Source organism: Podarcis vaucheri (assembly GCF_965113315.1).
Source record: "Podarcis vaucheri genome assembly, chromosome: 3".
NCBI classification, from domain to species: domain Eukaryota; kingdom Metazoa; phylum Chordata; class Lepidosauria; order Squamata; family Lacertidae; genus Podarcis; species Podarcis vaucheri.
Window position 1 is genome coordinate 6,931,049 of NC_138761.1, and position 18,064 is coordinate 6,949,112.

Sequence of the window (18,064 nt, forward strand, 5' to 3'; positions counted from 1 at the left end):
CATGGAAGCAGGGGAAAGGGAAGCTGGCGATTAATGTATTGGTTTTGTACTTGAGGGGGAAAATTGTAAATGCGGAAAGTATAAATAAAAACTGGGGAGGGGGAAGAATATGATAATCAATGCAATGCACTATCACGATTTGTGCATTGCTTTGTAATGATTGCTTTGTAATGATTTTTTGGGTCTCTGGACCTTAATAAAGATTGATTGATAATCAATGCCCTTTTGCATATGGAATCTGCTTTTAGAACAGGGACGCTAGTCCTCATGAATAAATGAAAGAGTGTGTGTGAGAGAGAGAGTGTGTAAGAGAGGGAGAGATCCAGATTTCATTCAAGAACTCCTTTTAAACTCGCATCCCATTAACATTAAGAAGGCCCATTCTCTGTCTTGCTTTCTGCACCTGCTAAAACCCTTCTTCATTTCAGCAAGCTTATGCCGGCTTGCGATTTTATCATGCATTCTGAAACACCAGAGATTTACAGAAGATTGGAAGACGTATGTGAATTATTTGAAGAGCAACTGTAATCAATAAATTACGCTAGTAGGACTACAAGAAGTTTTGTAAGCAGAAATATAGGAAGCGTTACAAAGTAGGAAAATAGATAGAGATATTGGTTATGAGTTTGAAATGAAATGGGGAAAATAAGAAATGCATACTACTAAGAGACGAGATTGGAAAATTTTCAGGCAGGATTGATGGAAGTCAAAAAAATTGAATAAGATGTAAAAGTATGTTTAATTACCGTTAAAAATGATATGTTATATATATATATATATATATATATATATATATATATATATATATATAAACACCTAATTTTTATTATAGGCAGTTTGTTTGTTTGTTTTTTAATTGAAGGTAATGGTAGGTTGTTATTATTTATTAAATTCATATACCCATCCTTCATCACAAGATCACAGGATGGTTCACAGAATAAAATTAGTTTTAATTAGCTAGTTGATGCAGGACCCTTTCTCTGTGTGGGACAAATTAAGATTTACCTGTTATAGAGGACTTTGTATTTCTCTCTCTCTCTCTCTCTCTCTCTCTCTTCATTTAGGTTAGGTTTTTTTATTGTTTCTTTAAAACTTTTCAGAATAACATTGCAATTTTCCAGTGTTATTTATATTTAAATAAAAATGTGAACTTGCATGCTTGCCATCTCAAACAATTATTTTAAGATTTATTTGCACACTATGTAGATGTTTTCTATCAAGTAAGAGTGGTATTAAAATTATGTTAATAAAAAGTAAAAAACAAAACAAAACACCCATACTGGTAATAATACTGTTTCCCAGAACTCACTAAGTTAAAAACATGAAGTTGCTGAGATAAACTGCTGTTTCACAGGCCAGCAAACAGTTTTCCATTAGATTATCAGCTGCCACCGATATAAATGTGTCTTGAAAGTCTCACCCACGCCAAGTACCCAGTAATCCAAAAAGCCCAGAAAACTCACAGCCTGTTCCCCACCCGAAAGGTTAGGAATATAGGAAACCACCATAGACCCGTTAGGGAAATATTGGGATTCAATATCCAATATTCTGTGGGTACAGCCTGGACAGCAAATAAGATCCAGACTCCAATTTTCAGTCAAACAATGTTTATTTAGGCGTTGCAGGGCCAGAGAGTTTCAGAAAATGGCAAAGCTCTGTCAGTGGTTCCAGGATATTGAACCTCAATATTTTCCCAACACACCAAGACAAACCATTGGTCCATCTACCCAGCAACTCTGCAGGGTACTGAGACAAAGCACCAAATATGGGATGGCAGGGGTTTAACCTGGAATCTTTTGCATGCAAAGCGTGACCAAGTCCCTCTGACAGCGATTTAAGAAGATGATGGGAGGGGTCGGGAATAGCAAGGAACCCCAAAGGGATATTACTGCAATTATTAAATCAATTTCACATTTTGACAATATGGAATCCATATTTTGCTCCACTTAATATCTGAAGCATCGTCCTCATTAAAAAGCAGGCTAGACCTGTGTCTGGAAACTGAATGGAGAGGTCCAGAGTTACAGGAAATTTGTGCAGCCTTGAGTATCTAGAGGTAAGGAACAGAAAACTCACCTTTCTGGTAGTTTGGGGCCATGCAGGAATGTGCCACACAGCTTTTTCACATAGCTCAGGTCCACATTGTGGAAGTTGTGCCCAGCCTTTAAAGAAAAGACAGAAGTATGATTGTACAGTGGTACCTTGGTTTTCGTACGGCTTAGTTGTCGAGCAACTTGGAACACGAATGAAGCAAACCCAGATGTAAGTGTTCTGGTTTGCTAACTTTTTTCGGAAGCTGAAAATGCTCTGATTTGAGTGTTACGGTTCGAATTTGAGTGCTACGCTGAGGTCTATCTTTTTTTGCTATTTATTTTTCGTTTTTGTGGCTTTTCTTTTTTTTGTGACTGTGTGGAACCCAGTTCAGTTACTGATTTATCGACTGTGTGACTGCGGAAATGGATAAAAGCTGCAAAGCCACTTTAGACAAAGCAGGTAAGAAAGAAAAAAATACATTTTCATTTTTATCATCTACAATTGATAAATTGATAAATTATTGATTTTACAGTACAGTAGATTGTACTGTAGATTGTACAGTACAGTAGATTGGGCCTTAGAAAGCACTGCAAATAACAAGGCCAGTGGAAGTGATGGTATTCCAGCTGAACTGTTTAAAATTTTAAAAGATGATGCTGTTAAGGTGCTACACTCAATATGCCAGCAAGTTTGGAAAACTCAGCAGTGGCCAGAGGATTGGAGAAGATCAGTCTACATCCCAATCCCAAAGAAGGGCAGTGCCAAAGAATGCTCCAACTACCGCACAATTGCACTCATTTCACACGCTAGCAAGGTTATGCTTAAAATTCTACAAGGAAGGCTCAAGCAGTATGTGGACAGAGAACTCCCAGAAGTGCAAGCTGGATTTAGAAGAGGCAGAGGAGCCAGAGACCAAATTGCAAACATGCGCTGGATTATGGAGAAAGCTAGAGAGTTCCAGAAAGACATCTACTTCTGCTTCATTGACTATGCAAAAGCCTTTGACTGTGTTGACCACAGCAAACTATGGCAAGTTCTTAAAGAAATGGGAGTGCCTGATCACCTCATCTGTCTCCTGAGAAATCTCTATGTGGGACAAGAAGCTACAGTTAGAACTGGATATGGAACAACTGATTGGTTCCAAATTGGGAAAGGAGTACGGCAAGGCTGTATATTGTCTCCCTGCTTATTTAACTTATATGCAGAATTCATCATGCGAAAGGCTGGGCTGGATGAATCCCAAGCCGGAATTAAGATTGCCGGAAGAAATATCAACAACCTCAGATATGCAGATGACACAACCTTGATGGCAGAAAGTGAAGAGGAATTAAAGAACCTTTTAATGAGGGTGAAAGAGGAGAGCGCAAAATATGGTCTGAAGCTCAACATCAAAAAAACGAAGATCATGGCCACTGGGCCCATCACCTCCTGGCAAATAGATGGGGAAGAAATGGAGGCAGTGAGAGATTTTACTTTCTTGGGCTCCATGATCAGTGCAGATGGTGACAGCAGTCACGAAATTAAAAGACGCCTGCTCCTTGGGAGAAGGGCGATGGCAAACCTAGACAACATCTTAAAAAGCAGAGACATCACCTTGCCAACAAAGGTCCGTATAGTAAAAGCCATGGTTTTCCCAGTAGTGATGTATGGAAGTGAGAGCTGGACCATAAAGAAGGCTGATCGCCGAAGAATTGATGCTTTTGAATTATGGTGCTGGAGGAGACTCTTGAGAGTCCCATGGACTGCAAGAAGATCAAACCTCTCCATTCTGAAGGAAATCAGCCCTGAGTGCTCACTGGAAGGACAGATCGTGAAGCTGAGGCTCCAATACTTTGGCCACCTCATGAGAAGAGAAGACTCCCTGGAAAAGACCCTGATGTTGGGAAAGATGGAGGGCACAAGGAGAAGGGGACGACAGAGAATGAGATGGTTGGATGGTGTTCTTGAAGCTACTAGCATGAGTTTGATCAAACTGCGGGAGGCAGTGGAGGACAGAAGTGCCTGGCGTGCTCTGGTCCATGGGGTCACGAAGAGTCGGACACGACTAAACGACTAAACAACAACAAAGATTGTTTATTGCTTTCATTTTGTGGGTCAGTCGTCTCGTTAGATAGTACAATTCATGTCAAATTCTTCTTTTAGGGGTTGTTTTTAAAAGTCTGGAACGGATTACTCCAGTTTGCATAACTTTCTATGGGAAAGCGCACCTTGGTTTTGGAACGGACGTCCGGAACGGATTAAAGTTTGAGAACCAAGCTAGCACTATACACTCTCCAATAGTTATTGTACAGGAGTATCCTGCAGAATTGTCTTGTGATGAGGACCTGATCACTCCCTTCTCCACCCCTATGTTGAATTCACAGCTGAGAACTTGGCAGAAGGGCAGGTGACCTGAACTGGGAACCTCAGGACAAACTGTAGTTATCCTCATAACCAAAATGCTCAACTCTTCATTAAAGCCTGGAAGGGGTTAAAGCCATAGAGTAAGCTGTTCTTCCCGGGCTTAGCTAAGTCAGACGCCATTCACCTTGGAGGAAAGCAAGCCTGCCATTCTACCACCTGATCTGCAGCATGTTGAGAGGTAAAAAAAAAGGGGGAAAGCTCAGGAATGGGACATCTGCCTTGCTGTCATCCCAGTGGGCAGATAATAAATAATAATAATAATAATAATAATAATAATAATAATAATAATAATAATAATAATAATTTATTTGTACCCCGCCCATCTGCCTGGGTTTCCCCAGCCACTCTGGGCGGCTTCCAACAAAGATTAAAAATACATTAAAATGTCACACATTAAAAACTTCCCTGAACAGGGCTGCCTTCAGATGTCTTCTAAAAGTCAAATAGATGCTTATCTCTTTGACATTTGATGGGAGGGAGTTCCACAGGGCGGGTGCCACTACCAAAAAGGCCCTCTGCCTGGTTCCTTGTAGCTTTGCTTCTCGCAGTGAGGGAACCGCCAAAATGCCCTCAGCGCTGGACCTCAGCGTCCAGGCAGAACAATGGGGGGGGGACACTCCTTCAGGTATAACACCTCCTTCTCCTGCCAGTGTCACCCGCCATCCCAACTGGCCAGCCAAAAGTTGGTACTTACCTGCCAGGTAGTGTTCAACTTATTGATGTAGTTGACCATGTCGTGAGAGAGAGGGGGGAAGATGGGGACACTGCGAGCGCCCGTAAGGACCACCAGGAGACACAGAGATACCACGGACCGCCACATTTTGGAAACTGGAACCCTAAGGGGTGGGGGGAAAGAATGGAAGCAAATTTAAGTTGCATGACTGATAAACTGCCAAACACGAACAAACAAGAAAGCTGCACATCACTCTTTTAAAAAGAGCATATCAATGTTACAAGGAATTATGGACATGCATCTTTTTGGCTAATGCTATCTTGCCTGGGGGTGGTTTTGCAGTCAACAGTCTTGGGCTATTGACTAGCCAGAGATCTCAGCTCATTGAATATAAAAAAGCATCATGCAATCTGGACCCATTAAAGAGAGACAAGATTTTCATTTTGCTTGAGGAAGCGGCACACGGGAGCCAAGAGTTTTTCAATGGTGCATCAGTGAAACCAGATGAGCAGGTAGGGGTGGAAGTGATGTCATATTAAGAAACCCCTCTGGCCTTCAGAAGGTGTGTAAGGCAAAGTATATGATGAGTGTGTGTTGTTTTTTAACCACAAACTTGGGTGAGCTAGAAGAGTAAAAAAATAACACCTCATGGAAAGTCAGTGGTACCTCTGATTAAGTACTTAATTCGTTCTGGAGGTCCGTATTTAACCTGAAACTGTTCTTAACCTGAAGCACCACTTTAGCTAATGGGGCCTCCTGCTGCTGCCGCGCCACCGCAGCATGATTTCTGTTCCCATCCTGAAGCAAAGTTCTTAACCTGAAGCACTATTTCTGGGTTCGCGGAGTCTGTAACCTGAAGCGTATGTAACCCGAGGTACCACTGTAATCAGCAGTACAGTCGCACCTTGGTTATTGAATGGAATCACTTCTGGAAGTCCGTTCCGACTTCCGAAAATGTTCAACAACCAAGACGCGGCTTCCGATTGGCTGCAAGAGCTTCCTGCACAAAATCGGAAGCCGTGTCAGACGTTCGGCTTCCAAAGAACGTTCGCAAACCAGAGACTCACTTCCGGGTATGTGGCGTTCGGGAGCCAAAGGTTTCAAATCACAAGGCGTTCGGGATCCGCGGTACGACTGTACAGGCACAGAGCAAAACAAGGGCCACCAATGTGTCACCCAGCAACAGCAATGAGTCTGCGCAACACCTTCTATGGTGCCCACAGGTGGTCTCAGTAAATGTCCCCTCAAGTGACTTTTCTACTTTAACTTCTCATAGTTCTTTCCTTAACTCAAGGTTGTCATCTGAACTAGCCAGATGTTTAACAGATAATCAATCACAGTTAAAAAACAAGATCACATCTGAAAAATAAGATGCAAGGAAGAACAGTTGCCAGCAACAGAAGAATGGCAAATAAAACTTATGGACTACGCAGAAGTGGCAAAAACTGACAGCAAAACTCAAGAGACTATGACAATGAGAAGTTTTAAAAAGAGTGGGGGAAATTTATTGCGTATGTGCAGAAATACTGTAAACAAGTTGGTACACTGGCAGGTTTAGATTAAGCACCTGTAAGTAGTAAAGAAATAGAGAATGTAAAGGTGTGAACAAGTGGATAAAAATGATAACAAAATGCAGAGAATGGGGTAAGATGTAAAAAAACAGTAGAAGGGGGTGGAAGGTAGTTTTGAGGTTTAAAGAACCCCAAAAGAAGGTTTGTAAAATAGTAGGATTTTTTTATTAGAAGTATAAATGTTAGATGGTGGTTTGGTTTTTTGTATCCTTATTTTATTTTTTGGTAAAAAAATTATTTACAGAGAAAAATAAGACTTCATAGATATATTGCTCCCCAAATGGCAACTAGACATTTTGTTTTGGTAACTTGTAAACCTTGGTTTGGGACGCGGGTGGCGCTGTGGGTTAAACCATAGAGCCTAGGACTTGCCGATCAGACGGTCGGCGGTTCGAATCCCCACGACGGGGTGAGCTTCCGTTGCTCGGTCCCTTCTCCTGCCAACCTAGCAGTTCGAAAGCCACATCAAAGTGTAAGTAGATAAATAGGTACCACTCCGTCGGGAAGGTAAGCTGCATTTCTGTGCACTGCTCTGGTTCGCCAGAAGCGGCTTAGTCATGCTGGCCACATGACCTGGAAGCTGTATGCCGGCTCCCTCGGCCAATAAAGAGTGATGAGCAATGCAACCCCAGAGTCGGCCACGACGGGACCTAATGGTCAGGGGTCCCTTTACCTTTACCTAAACCTTGATTTAAGGAGCCACATGGCTCCTAGCTTATATGCCTGAGTTTCTAACAGTGATAGGGAAGGACTACAGTGGTACCTCAGGTACGCTTCAGGTTACATACGCTTCAGGTTACAGACTCCACAAACCCAGAAATAGTGCTTCAGGTTAAGAACTTTGCTTCAGGATGAGAACAGAAATCGTGCACCGGCGTCACGGCGACAGCAGGAGGCCCCATTAGCTAAAGTGGTGCTTCAGGTTAAGAACAGTTTCAGGTTAAGTACAGACCTCCGGAACGAATTAAGTACTTAACCTGAGGTACCACTGTATTTAGGTTAGCAAGCCTCCACTTGGAAGCAGTATGGCCCAAACAGATTTCAAGCCTTGGTGATAACTAGACTAACATCAACCCTGAAATGGTATTTGGTTTTGACCAGTCAGCTGTCCTCTGAGTCAGGTTAGGATTCTATCAGGTGCAGTAGTGGTCAGTTGACACAGACAGGATTAGCTGCGATCTTGCTTGTCTGGTGTAAGGGAAAGGAGCCGATGGTGCTTGCAAACCTCTCTTGGGGCAGACAGACTCTTATCTAAAGACAGGCAAGCACATTTTGCAACTCACTAAAGCGTCTTGGGTTTTGCATTATCTCAGAACCCAAGTCACATGCAGGAAAACAGGCCGTCACTTTTTGCTGAATTGCACCGAGAGCAAGCCAGACAGACACCAGCCTGGTTATTTTTTAAAAGTTTCAACACTAAATGGAACATGTAAAGCACATTCCCACTGCCTCTAACTTCCCCACTGCTTTTAAGGAAGTGAGTGAAATATTAAAATTAAAAGCGGGAGGGTTCTGGGAAGTTCAGTGGGGAAGTTCCACTGCAATCCCCTAAATTGTTCTGCTTACTACTGAATTTTACAAAAATAAGAAAACAATGAAATTATCAGGGGGTGAAGGAAAAAAGAAAGAAAGCTAAAAACAACTGTTTCCAAAAATAAGCAAAATAAGCAATAAACTGAAAAGCAGATTAAAACACACGCCAACATTATACATGTTTTAATACGGGGTTGCCTAAACGAAATATGCTTTTGTCAATAGGCAGCGAGTTGCAAAGTGGAGGTGTTGCCACACTGTAAGATTTGTGGGGTGGGACCCAAGTGTCCTGCTAGCTCCCTGGCCATGCCAGGGAAAACCCAAAGTATGCACACATTCAGTCTGCGGAGTTTACAGACCAAAGTCAACTTTCCTTGCCACTCAGTTTGTACTATAGCTCAGTTGGTTAGAGCGTGGTGTTGATAATGCTAAGGTTGCAGGTTTGATCTCCGTATGGGACATTTGACCCTCCTCCTTTTTAAGCTCCTGTCTGCTCCCAATGAGATCCTCAAGTGTTCTGCCGAACCCAGAAACTTGCCACAAGACAGTTTTAAAGACAGTTACTCTGTGGGGAGACTGGGAGATTTATCACAGTACCAGCTGCTTCACTCAAAGATGCTTCAATAGTTAGATTGTGCCCATGTCAATTTCCCTATTTCACATGCACACATGTTGATGAGCTGCAGTACAGAAGCATCTTTAAAAACAGCTCCACGAACGGATGAGCAAGGAGAAACTCTCTGGTTACAAGGCTGAGAATACCCAGGCTGCACAACCTGCAACTTTCATTTCTTCCTTGCAGAGAGGAGAGTTCTTCCTCTTCCGTCAGCCAATGACTCACTCAACTTCGCTATCACGCTCCAAAACACAGCAGCCAAGAGCCCATAAACACTCTCAGGCAGAAATATTCACTGCTTGAAATATGGCGTCCCTCAGACCTGTAGCTCTCTAGATGTTAGACTCCAAAATTCGTCGGATGATGACCTGTGCCACAAACTAGATTTAATGAACATTCATATCAGTGTGTAGACTGATAGCCATAGCCTTCTATATACTAACCTTTTATGCTCTTCTATATGTTTAATGCTCCTAACCCTTCTTTTAGATTCTTATACAGTGGTACCTCGGGTCAAGAACTTAATTCGTTCCGGAGGTCCGTTCTTAACCTGAAACTGTTCTTAACCTGAAGCACCACTTTAGCTAATGGGGCCTCCCGCTGTTGCCACGCCGCTGGAGCACGATTTCTGTTCTCATCCTGAAGCAAAGTTCTCAACCCGAGGTACTATTTCTGGGTTCGCGGAGTCTGTAACCTGAAGCGTCTGTAACCCGAGGTACCAGTGTAGTCTTTTATATTGAAATAAATAAATAAATAAAGGTCTTATGTATATAATAAAGGTTTATAAATGTACCAAACACACACGTACATAGATATATAGGCCACATGTCTGAAGCTGCACAGGACAGCAGCTATGGAGCCATTTTGACTCCCAGGCTGACCAGGTGTTTTCTCTGCAAGGTCAAATGGAGGAGCCTCCCCATTGCCTTTTCCTTCACAAATCCTGTCTTAAGGGTATATCTGTGTGTGAATAGGGTGAGCCTGTGACCTGGCTCACGAACCAAGTATTTGAACTACAAAAGACTGGCCAGGCTCCCCATGGTATCCAGTCAAGTGAGCATTAACAGGCAACCTGCCAGACAGGAGTTAAACAACGCACTCAGATTTCTGTTGTAGACTGCCTCTTCTGTGATTTAGGTATGATGTATCTGGGGTGGTGGTCTTGATCTACACCCCTTCTGTGATGTAGGTATACTGTTTCTAGGGGTGATCTTTGACTCCAAGATGGGCAATTGAAAATGTCTAGATAAGGGCAGACACACCTTGATTCTGGGTCCTCCTCCTTCTCCTGTGTGTGAAGGGGGCACCCTGTTGCAACAGTTCAATAAAGATCAGGCTTACTAGCTGCTTTGCTTCTCAATATTCTCTGGTCGGCCTCTGTTTTTTTCCTCCGACCGATGGAGAACCTACAAAGGACTCTATGAGGGCTCTTGTGTCCCCCATAAGGGAATAAAGGCAGATTTTCGTTTATTACAACATATACCTTCTGTTTTAAGAATTTTAGCTTTCTAAAACGTTTTACACATTTTAAATGAATGTACCCCACCCTAATTATGCTGGTCTATGACCATAATAAATATTTGATTAACTGGGTTGGGCTTGCTTCCCTGCCTGAAATCCTCAAGAGCTGCTTGCTGCCAATGAGTGTAGACAGTATTGCGCTAGATCAGGCATCCCCAAACTCGGCCCTCCAGATGTTTTGGGACTACAATTCCTATCATCCCTGACCACTGGTCCTGTCAGCGAGGGGTGATGGGAATTGTAGTCCCAAAACATCTGGAGGGCCGAGTTTGGGGATGCCTGAGCTAGGTGGACAAATGTCTTGGTACATACACAGCACTTTCCAGTGGAGAAAAGTCATAATGTTAAGCGTGAGCTTGAGGATAATCTTCACCCAAACCTGCTACTGCATCTCCAAGACTTTTTTAAGGCAGGTTTAAAGTCAGGGTTCCTGAGACACATGTACTTGAAATTGGACTTTTATGGATGCAGATGTGGTTGAGAGACCCCTGAGAAATGACACCAAAACAGAAAGCACCATCTGCCAGTGCCCTTTTATTTTTTTAAAATGCAATCGGCGATGAATGTCCATTTTAAAAAGTTGCAAGCAGGCGATAGTTAAAAGGGGGAACCAGAGGAGTTAACAAAACCCTCAAGATGAGGTGTGCAAGCCTCAAACAAAGGATCCAAGAATTAAGAAGATGAGCGAAGGACTGCTTTTTCCAACCTCCTCCCAGGTTAAAACAAGTCACAACCAACTCGTGACTTCGCCAGAGACAATAGGAACAAGCAGACTTTGGACTGAATTTACGATAGGAGTTGATTTTGAACCCGTTTACGCAGGCCTCTTCTCTCCCCTCCCTGCCCCAGTAAAAACGAACATAAATCCTTCTAAACACACAACACACACACACACACAAAAGGCCCAGCTCTTTGAAAAGCAAGCAGAGCTGGAAAGACAGCCAGAAATGTGGGTCAACACAGCCCAGATTTGTGGTTCTGAAGCGATTTTTCATGGTGAGTGTCTTCCTCCCCTTCTCCCAGATACATGCAAGAAGAGCTTGTTTCTGTTGTCCTTAAGACAGGCGTGTTTTCAAGCTTTCCACATCACAGAAAGGGATTTTGAAGCTGTGATTCCTGCACTGGACTAGATGGTGCTTTGGGGTCCTCTACAAATCTGCTGGGAAGCCTCTGCTTCATCTGACATAAAACCCATTCTGGGCCAGGTTTTGTGTTCCTCAGCCTTCTTCAACCTGGTGTTTAGGACTCTGGTTCCCATCACCCTGACCACTATGCATGCTGGTTGGGCTGGCTGATGCAAGCTAAGGAGCCCAGTAAAAAAAAAAAAAAATTAAGGTCTTATATCTATAATAAACTTTCATGGACTTGCCAGGCAAACACATGTATGGACCACATGTCTGAGGCAGCACAGGAGGGCAGCCCTGGAGCCATTTTGGCTCCCAAACTGACAAAATGTTTTCTCCGCAACATCAAAGGAAAATGGAAAAGCCTCCCCATTGTCTTTTCATTCACAAAACCTGTCTTAAGGGTAAAGGTAAAGGTATCCCTGCCCGTTTGGGCCAGTCTTGCCAGACGCTAGGGTTGTGCGCTCATCTCATTCTATAGGATGGGAGCCAGCGCTGTCCGCAGACACTTCCGGGTCATGTGGCCAGCGTGACGAAGCTGCATCTGGCGAGCCAGCGCAGCACACGGAACGCCGTTTACCTTCCCGCTGGTAAGCGGTCCCTATTTATCTACTTGCACCCAGGGGTGCTTTCGAACTGCTAGGTTGGCAGGCGCTGGGACCGAGCAGCGGGAGCGCACCCCGCCGCGGGGATTTGAACCGCTGACCATGCGATTGGCAAGTCCTAGGCGCTGAGGTTTTACCCACAGCGCCACCCGCGTCGTCTTAAGGGTATATCTGTGTATAAATAGGGTGGCAGTTAGGCATTGTTTTGCAGATGGAAGAGGGGAGGAAGTGCCATCACCTGCCCCGCATATTGAAGGGTAGTCCGGTAAAGGATTATGGGTGGCGTGGCCCCGTCCGAAGCCTGGGGAGGTGAGGGCCTATGCCACACCCCCTATCGGTGGCCCCGCAAGAGTTCCTAGTTGATGTGCAGGACTCCCCCTACTGGTGGTTAACCCTTCCTGGACTTCAAGCGGACAGGCTGAAGCCGGATAGTCGGTTAGGACCAATGCCTAAGCCAATACCACTCATCACCTGTAACCAATAAAGTTGTGGCCCATTAACCTTAATAATTGTGCCATGTGTCTTTATTTCCACTTGGGGGGGGGGGCGGGAAATCGGCACGCAATTAGCCCAACTGCAAATCCTATTCGCTACTCAGCCAACTGACGCCTACTGTGCCTCTTCCCCACCAAGACATGTCACGGCTGCTCCAGGAAACCAAAATGTCAGCTCAAACCACAGGAGCCAGCCAAAAAAAGATCTCGTCCGGTGTCTGAGCTGGTGAAGCTGTGGAGAGTGGAACAGAGATGTGAGAGGGTTGAGTGGGTGGAAACCTCTGGGCCTCAGGCTAGGAGAACTTCCACAGATCAACTCTACACCTGCTTAGCCAGTAGAGCCTGGTACTCTTATTATCAGGGTTGCGGATTCGAGTCTCACGTTTGGCAAAAGATTCCAGCATTGCAGGGGGTTGGACTAGATGACCCTTAGTACTATCTTCACTGACTGGCAGCATCTCTCCAGGGATTGAACCTGAGACCTTCTGCATGCAAGTGTTGTGCCACTGAGCCCTTCCTAGTGTCTCCCTATAACTGGGTACAGTTTCTGAATAATAATAAATTATTATTATTATTATTATTATTATTATTATTATTATTATTTATTTGCACCCTGCCCATCAGGCTGGGTTTCCCAGCCACTCTGGGCCGCTCCCAATAGAATATTAAAAATGTGATAAAACACCAAACATTAAAAACTTCCCAAAACAGGGCTGCCTTCAGATGTCTTCTAAAAGGTGTGAAGGTCTTTATCTCCTTGACATCTGATGGGAGAGTGTTCCACAGGGCGGGAGCCACTACCAAGAAGGCCCTCTGCCTGGTTCCCTGTAACTTTGCTTCTCGCAGGGCAGAATGATGGAGGTGGAGACGCCCCTTCAGGTATACTGGGCCGAGGCCGTTTAGGGCTTTAAAAGTCAGCACCAACGCTTTGAATTGTGCTCGGAAACACACTGGGAGCCAATGTAGATCTTTCAGGACCGGTGTTATATGGTCTCGGAAGCCACTCCCAGTCACCAGTCTATCTGCCACATTCCTGATTAGTTGTAGTTTCCGGGTCACCTTCAAAGGTAGCCCCACGTAGAGCGCATTGCAGTAGTCCAAGGGAGATAACCAGAGCATGCACCACTCTGGTGAGACAGTCTGCGGGCAGATAGGGTCTCAGCCTGTGTGCCAGATGGAGCTGGTAAACAGCTGCCCTGGACACAGAATTGACCTGCTCCTCCATGGACAGCTGTTCAAGGGTGGCATGCAAAACTCTTGAGATTTATACCTACGGACACTAGTTAAATACAGATCAGGTGGGCCCTTTTGTTTTTCTTCCAGCATGGACACCTTCGACCAGACTACTCCCAATCTTTTTTTGGCAAATACACCCCCCACCAATACGCTAGCTAGACACAAGCTCACAGTTCCTGGAAATTACATCAGTTAGTTTGCGTGGCTTGGGACCAGATCGGTTGCCTTTTCAAATCTCTTTGCTGCTAAGGAACCCCAGACCACAGAAACCTCTATATAGGAAGAAGCAGCAGCTTCCTGATATAAAGTCAGGCTACTAAGTCCACTGAGCTCAGAATTAGTCACACCTGTGGTTCCCAAACGTTTTCAGGAGATTGCCATCTTGGTTCCACAAACTCATTTCCAGAGCCCTCCCCTTACCCTATAAACAGAATAGCGGTTTGCACAACCCGCTAAGGAAGAAAAGACACAATAAAATTGAAAGCAGCAGCAATTAACTGCACACTTCCTCAAAATCCACTTAGAACTATTAATTAATTAAAGTTGGAACCACTGATCTAGGGGTCATCCAGCCCAACCCCCTTCCGACGCCACAATTCTATGATTCTATTACTAACCTTGAGAGGGACACTGTACGTCTCTTGCCGCAGCCTAGAACTGTGTAACTTTTTTTGCTGCTGCTTCATGTGAAGCTTGCTGTCTACTAAGACCCCTAGATCAGTGGTTCCCAACCTTTTTTGGGCCATGCCCCACTTAACATCTCTAAAATGCTGATTCCTCCCCCAGTGACATATACCATATTTTTCGCTCTATAAGACGCACCAGCCCATAAGATGCACCTAGTTTTTGGAGAAGGAAAACAAGGAAAAAAATATTCTGAATCTCAGAAACCAGAACAGCAAGAGGGATCGTTGCGCAGTGAAAGCAGCAATCCCTCTTGCTGTTCTGGCTTCTGGGATAGCTGCACAGCCTGCACTCGCTCCATAAGATGCACACACATTTCCCCTTACTTTTTAGGAGGGAAAAAGTGAATCTTATAGAGCAAAAAATACGGTAATTCTTATTACAGTGGTTACCTCTGGTTGCGGACACGACCTGTTCCGGGGTGTCATTCGCACCCCAAAAAGTCCATAACCAGAGTGGCGCTTCTGCGCATGTGCGAAGCGCAATAGAGTGCTCCTGCGCATGTGCGAACCGTGCAAAACGCTTCTGCGCATGCAGCAAAACCCAGAAGTAAACACTTCCAGGTTTGCCACGTTCTTAACGCAAAAAAAATGCAACATGAAGCGTTTGCAGGAAGAGGTATGACTATATTCAAAGTCTAAAAGGCCATTATCTTGGTCCAAACAAGCTTTCAAATTGCCCCCCCCCCTAGATTCTTTTCATGCTACTTAAAAAGCTTAAAAATAAAACCAGAACTGCCCTGGATAAAGGGCAATTGGATCATTTGACTAAAGCTGCAAGCTTAAATAAGCTTATCAACACTCAAATGCCACTGAGGCTTTCTTAGAAACCTTTTTTTTTTTTTTTTTGAGCAGGCCTTGAGTTTCAAAATCAGATATATAAGAAGCCCCACCCTTGGAGAAGATCTTCCTCCTGCTGCTTGCCATCTCTCCTCTCTCGCACACAGAAAACAGAGCCGTCCAGGACAACACCAACGGTTCAATTCCAGTCTTCCCTCCAGCCCAAACATGAATTATGAGACTAGATTAGCAATTTTTTTTTTCAGCCAACAGTATGTGTGTGTATATATATATTATACAAACAAGCAGTGCCACTGGTCAACTCCCCTAAGGTCAGGCCACAAAACTTGTTATGGGTCCCAGAATGTGCTATATGTTCAGAGTAATGGGAACTGGGGTTAAGCAGGCGGAGAGGAGATACTGGATTTTCAGCTTCCATCAGCCAGCATGCTCAATGGTCAGGAATGGTGGCAGCTTTAGTTCAGCAAAATCTGGCAGGCCACAGTTTGTCCCAACTCTGGTTAAGGTAAGGAGGATGGCATTGTTGCCAACTTCAATATTATGAATGTAAAAGGTAAAGGTAAAGGGTCCCCTGATCATTAGGTCCAGTCGCAGACGACTCTGGGGTTGCGGCACTCATCTCGCTTTATTGGCCAAGGGAGCCGGCATACAGCTTCCGGGTCATGTGGCCAGCAGGACTAAGCCGCTTCTGGCGAACCAGAGCAGCGCAAGGAAACGTCGTTTACCTTCCCGCCAGAGTGGTACCTATTTATCTACTTGTACTTTGATGTGCTTTCGAACTGCTAGGTTGGCAGGAGCAGGGACCGGGCTGAACCCGTGACCTTCTGATCGGCAAGCCCTAGGCTCTGTGGTTTAACCCACAGTACCACCCACGTCCTTTATTTAACATACCTTTAGCAAAACAATTATTTAGCAGCGAAGGGTTGGTGTGGCCCCACTTTCAAGACAGCCCCTCCCAATATATTTGATTTACACCCCACCTCCTCTCCAAGGATTTCCAGGTGGGTTGTATAGTTCTTCCCCTCCCCATTTTATACTCACAACAACCCTGTGAAGTCTTATTTTTTTATTATTATTAATTAAATTTGCATACTGCCGTATACCCGCAGCTCTCAAGAAAGAAAAGTAGGTAAGATTGGCTAGCCCAAAGCCACACCCAGTAGCCTTCGTGGCTGAGCAGGTGATTTGAACTCTGCTCTTGCGGGTCCTAGACAAACACTCCAGGGGTCCGCAAGGTTTACCTTGCCTGGGCCAGTTCACTCCAGCAGAGATCCCTCCATGGGCCAGATCATGTGCGCATGTGAGCACGCACAGCTGCGATTTCTGGCGCCTGTCTGTGCAGACACGATTTTCGATGTCTGCATCTGCACAGAAGCGATTTTTGGCATCTGAGCATGTGCAGACACGATTTCCGGCACCACGACAGTGGTCCCCTGCACCAGTTTAGTGCACTGTGTGGGGACTCACCGAGCAGGCGGCTCGGTTCGGGGGCCGGTTAAACGACCCCCATGGGCTGCTTATGGCCCATGGGTCTTAGGTTACCTCCCCCTGCTCTAACCACTACACGCCTACTGCCTTTGCAATATATTTGCACATATATGCGGAAAACCTGCTGGAGCATAGCAACTGGGGGTGGGAGGAAAACAAAACCTGTTTGTATAACAGAGTGGGAAGCTTTTGCATATGAGTGAGCCCGGGACACGAAAGCGTGTACAGAAGGCCCTCCCGAGACAGACACCCAGACACTTTCCACCCCCAGATACCTTGAAGTCTACTTCTCCTCCCATCCCACCCCACCCCCGCCAAAAAAAACCCCAACCGCTTCATCGGTTTCCTTTAGGGAAGGAAGGAAGCAAATCAGATTCGCCAAACTCTTTTGCAAACCTGCTGTAACAGTTGCAAAACAAAACAAGAGGCCGGATTTAGAGAGTCTGAAGGTTAGCTCTGGTTACTCTTAAACAACAAACCAACAAGGCGGGTTTTTGAGTCTTGGGCGCGCCCGGGGCCACGATCCACGCACACTCTTTACCGGCGAGTAAGCGGGGAACATGGGGCAGACCGCCGCGGCACTTGCTGAAAATTTGGGAAAGGATTTTTTTGGCAAAAGGAGAGGGAAGGGTCCCACGCCTTGCGCAATATTGCAAACCTCTCCACCCTGGCCACTTCCTCCCGCACCCTAATAGACACTCTCAGCAGCCAGGGCGGCCAGGATCGGGGCCACGCCCTGCCCTAAGGAAGGAGTAAAGCTTTGTCCTTACCTGAGATGGAAGTGGATCTGAGCCAAGCCGAGAAAACCGGAGAGTTCAGGTCCCCCCCTATTTAAGTACAGCTGCCGGTTGGGTCGTCTCGGTTGCGCAGGCTCCTCCTGCTGACTCAGCCCACGTGGGCGCTGCGCCTCTCCGGCAGCTGACCCGGCAGCACGTGATTCCCCACCCCTCCCTCCTTCCTCCCCCACCCACCCACCCACCCCATAGATAAATCATGTGATCGTTGCTTGGCTTGCAAAGATGGGTGGCGCGCCCATCTCTCCAAAGCGCAAAGGGGCGCTTTCGAATTCGACCGTTTGTTTTACTCTCAAGTAAACGCTGCGGGTGTCGATGGGGCATGATTGGGGCGGAGGGGAGGTTGACCAAGGATTGCGCGCCCAGAGGCACCCCGCCGGGCCCGATCCTGCACACCCCTCTTTTCCCCACCCTTCCTTTCCATGACTATAAAAATAATGCTATGGTATGGAGATAAGGGGACGAGGAAGATTTTTCTCCCTGTCTCG

At 45.4% G+C, this 18,064-nt stretch overlaps 1 protein-coding gene across 2 annotated transcripts in view; it reads right to left on the reverse strand.

Moving 5' to 3' along the window:
• CTSB (cathepsin B) overlaps positions 1-17,701 on the reverse strand; it is a 28,663-nt gene extending 10,962 nt beyond the window's left edge. Inside the window, exons 1-3 of one of the 2 annotated variants that reach the window (XM_082217859.1) lie at positions 17,553-17,701; positions 5,132-5,273; positions 2,077-2,162 (exon numbers count right to left, since the gene is read on the reverse strand). In XM_082217859.1, the coding sequence (XP_082073985.1) occupies positions 2,077-2,162; positions 5,132-5,257 (212 nt within the window). In that variant the 5' untranslated portion in view covers positions 5,258-5,273; positions 17,553-17,701. Of the gene's footprint in view, positions 1-2,076; positions 2,163-5,131; positions 5,274-10,092; positions 10,118-17,552 lie in introns of those variants that run through there. The other variant, XM_082217860.1, reaches the window with a different exon arrangement.
• Positions 17,702-18,064: the final 363 nt, after the last annotated feature.